Below are 2,088 nucleotides of genomic sequence, written 5' to 3'. Positions count from 1 at the left end.
CAAGAGCTAGTTCCAGGACAGGCTCCAAAACCACAGAGAAACCCTGTCTCGAAAAACCAAAAAAAAAGATTATCAGTATGTCTGGATCATTTGTAACTGGGGAGCCAATGGGCTTAAGATAAAAGTAATAGATTTCTAAACAGGAAAAAAAAGGGAGAGAGAAAAAAGGAGAAAGAAAAAAATCTATTTTAAGCAAATGTAAAAACTTTACTTTTTGTACGTTAATATTACTTTTAATCTTTAAAATATTTTTATTTTTAAAGGCACGATTCCTGTTGTCTAAAGTTAATCCATCTCAGACACACAATAACTTGTATGCTTGGGGACAGGTAAGAATTGCTGGGTGTCTGGGGAGAAGGTTAAGCTACTTTTACTTAAAGCTTGTTTGAGCCTATAAGTTGAACCTGTTTTGGATCAGACAGAATGACTCTGTTGGGGTGTGGACTCCAAGTACCATAGTTACGGGGGGTAGGGTACTCTGTGTGGGTCTCCTACACACAGCTTCCTGTGCTGGGGGCAGGGAACTGTGCACCACTGCTGCCTTTGTGCATCTCTCCTCATACGCATGCCTACAGGACATCTCCTGTTTCCTATCGATCTATCCACTCTTCACTTCCAGCCTTACTCCTTTGCCTAGTTATTCTCTAAATTTGTTTCTCTTTCAAGATCCTTAGGATCTTGAAATGTTTTAATTTAAACTTTGTTTATATTTAAAATTTGTTAAATTTAATGTTTTAAATTAAACTTTGTTCTTGAGATAGCTGTAAGTTTATCTGCAGTTATAAGAAATAATACAAAAAGTTGGGCATGGTGGCACGTGTCTTTAATACCATTACCCAGCTTGCAGAGGCAGGTGGATCTCTGAGTTCCAGGCTAGCCAGGGCTAGTGAGGCCCTGTCTCGAGAAAATCGAATTATAATAATACCAAGAGATACCCTATAACTAATTTTTAAACTAATAATAGTAACATTCTGAAAAATAATAATTCAATATCATCAATGATATGATGATCTCTCATGGTGTCTTTCATAACCATTACCACCCTCCACTAAAAACCATAAATATAAGGTCATACAGTAGATTACCTGTTATGGTTGTCTTGTTTTGTTTCACTCAAGTGTAATTATCTATAGATTGCTCTATGTTGTTATGTGCATTAATAATCCATTCCTTTTTATTTGCAGAGAAGTAATCCACAGTATACGTATTACATTTGGTTTGGTCATGCATCTATTTAAGGGCATCTAGGATGTTCGCAGTTTTGAGCTCTTGGGAATACAATTGTTAATAAACAATTAAGTACAGGTTTCATTTGAACATGACTTCGTTTCTTTGAGATAAAGGCACAAAAATATTTGATAGGTTCTATGATAGTTGTGTGTTTAGGATTTTAAAGAAACTGCCACACTTTCTGAGAGCAGCTGTACCTCTTTACATCTCTGCTGGCATTGGCTGAGTGATGTAGTTTTGCCAGCATTTGATATTGTCATTCCTTGTATTTTGGGTTTTCTTGTAGCTGTCTAGTGCTCCATCTACCAGGGCCTGTGTAATAGGTCAACGCTGTACTACTGAGCTGCATCTCCAGCCTTTGGTTATTTGAGACAAAGACCTCACACTGGGATTTTCCTACTTCAGCCTTTACTGTGCTGGCAGTCTAGGTGTGCGCCCTAACTCGGCTATCACTGGCTTTAATTTATATTTTCCTAATGACTGATGATGTTGAACATGTTCATCACAGATGGCTTGTGTGCTATCTATTTATCTTCTGTGAAATGTCTCTCTCATTTGTCTATGGTCTAATCAGATCATTTGCTTTCCTATGTTGCTAAGAGCCTTCCCCCCACCCCTCACCAGACATTTCTCTGCATAGCTCTGGCTGTCTTGGAACTCAGTCTGAAGACCAGGCTGGTTTCAAATTCACAGAGATTCACATGCCTTTGCTTCCCGAGTGCTGGCATTAAAAGCGTGCACTGTCACCTCCTGGCTGAGATTCCTAGATGCTACTCCTTTTTAGGTGTGTCATTTGTACTTTTATTTGTAACTTAGCTGTTCTCTTTACAAGGCAGAAGTTTTTTTTTTTTTTTTTTT

General features: G+C 38.0%; 1 protein-coding gene across 2 annotated transcripts in view; it reads left to right on the top strand.

Moving 5' to 3' along the window:
* Positions 1-2,088, top strand: part of Sec23b (Sec23 homolog B, coat complex II component) — a 36,396-nt gene that overhangs the window by 28,739 nt on the left and 5,569 nt on the right. For both annotated transcript variants that reach the window (XM_005365502.2, XM_026788501.1), the window contains one exon: positions 264-329. In XM_005365502.2, the coding sequence (XP_005365559.1) occupies positions 264-329 (66 nt within the window). The remainder of the gene's footprint in view (positions 1-263; positions 330-2,088) is intronic.

The sequence above is a fragment of the Microtus ochrogaster genome, unplaced genomic scaffold, assembly GCF_000317375.1.
Source record: "Microtus ochrogaster isolate Prairie Vole_2 unplaced genomic scaffold, MicOch1.0 UNK3, whole genome shotgun sequence".
NCBI lineage: Eukaryota > Metazoa > Chordata > Mammalia > Rodentia > Cricetidae > Microtus > Microtus ochrogaster.
This window is presented reverse-complemented; position numbering and strand designations above follow the sequence as displayed.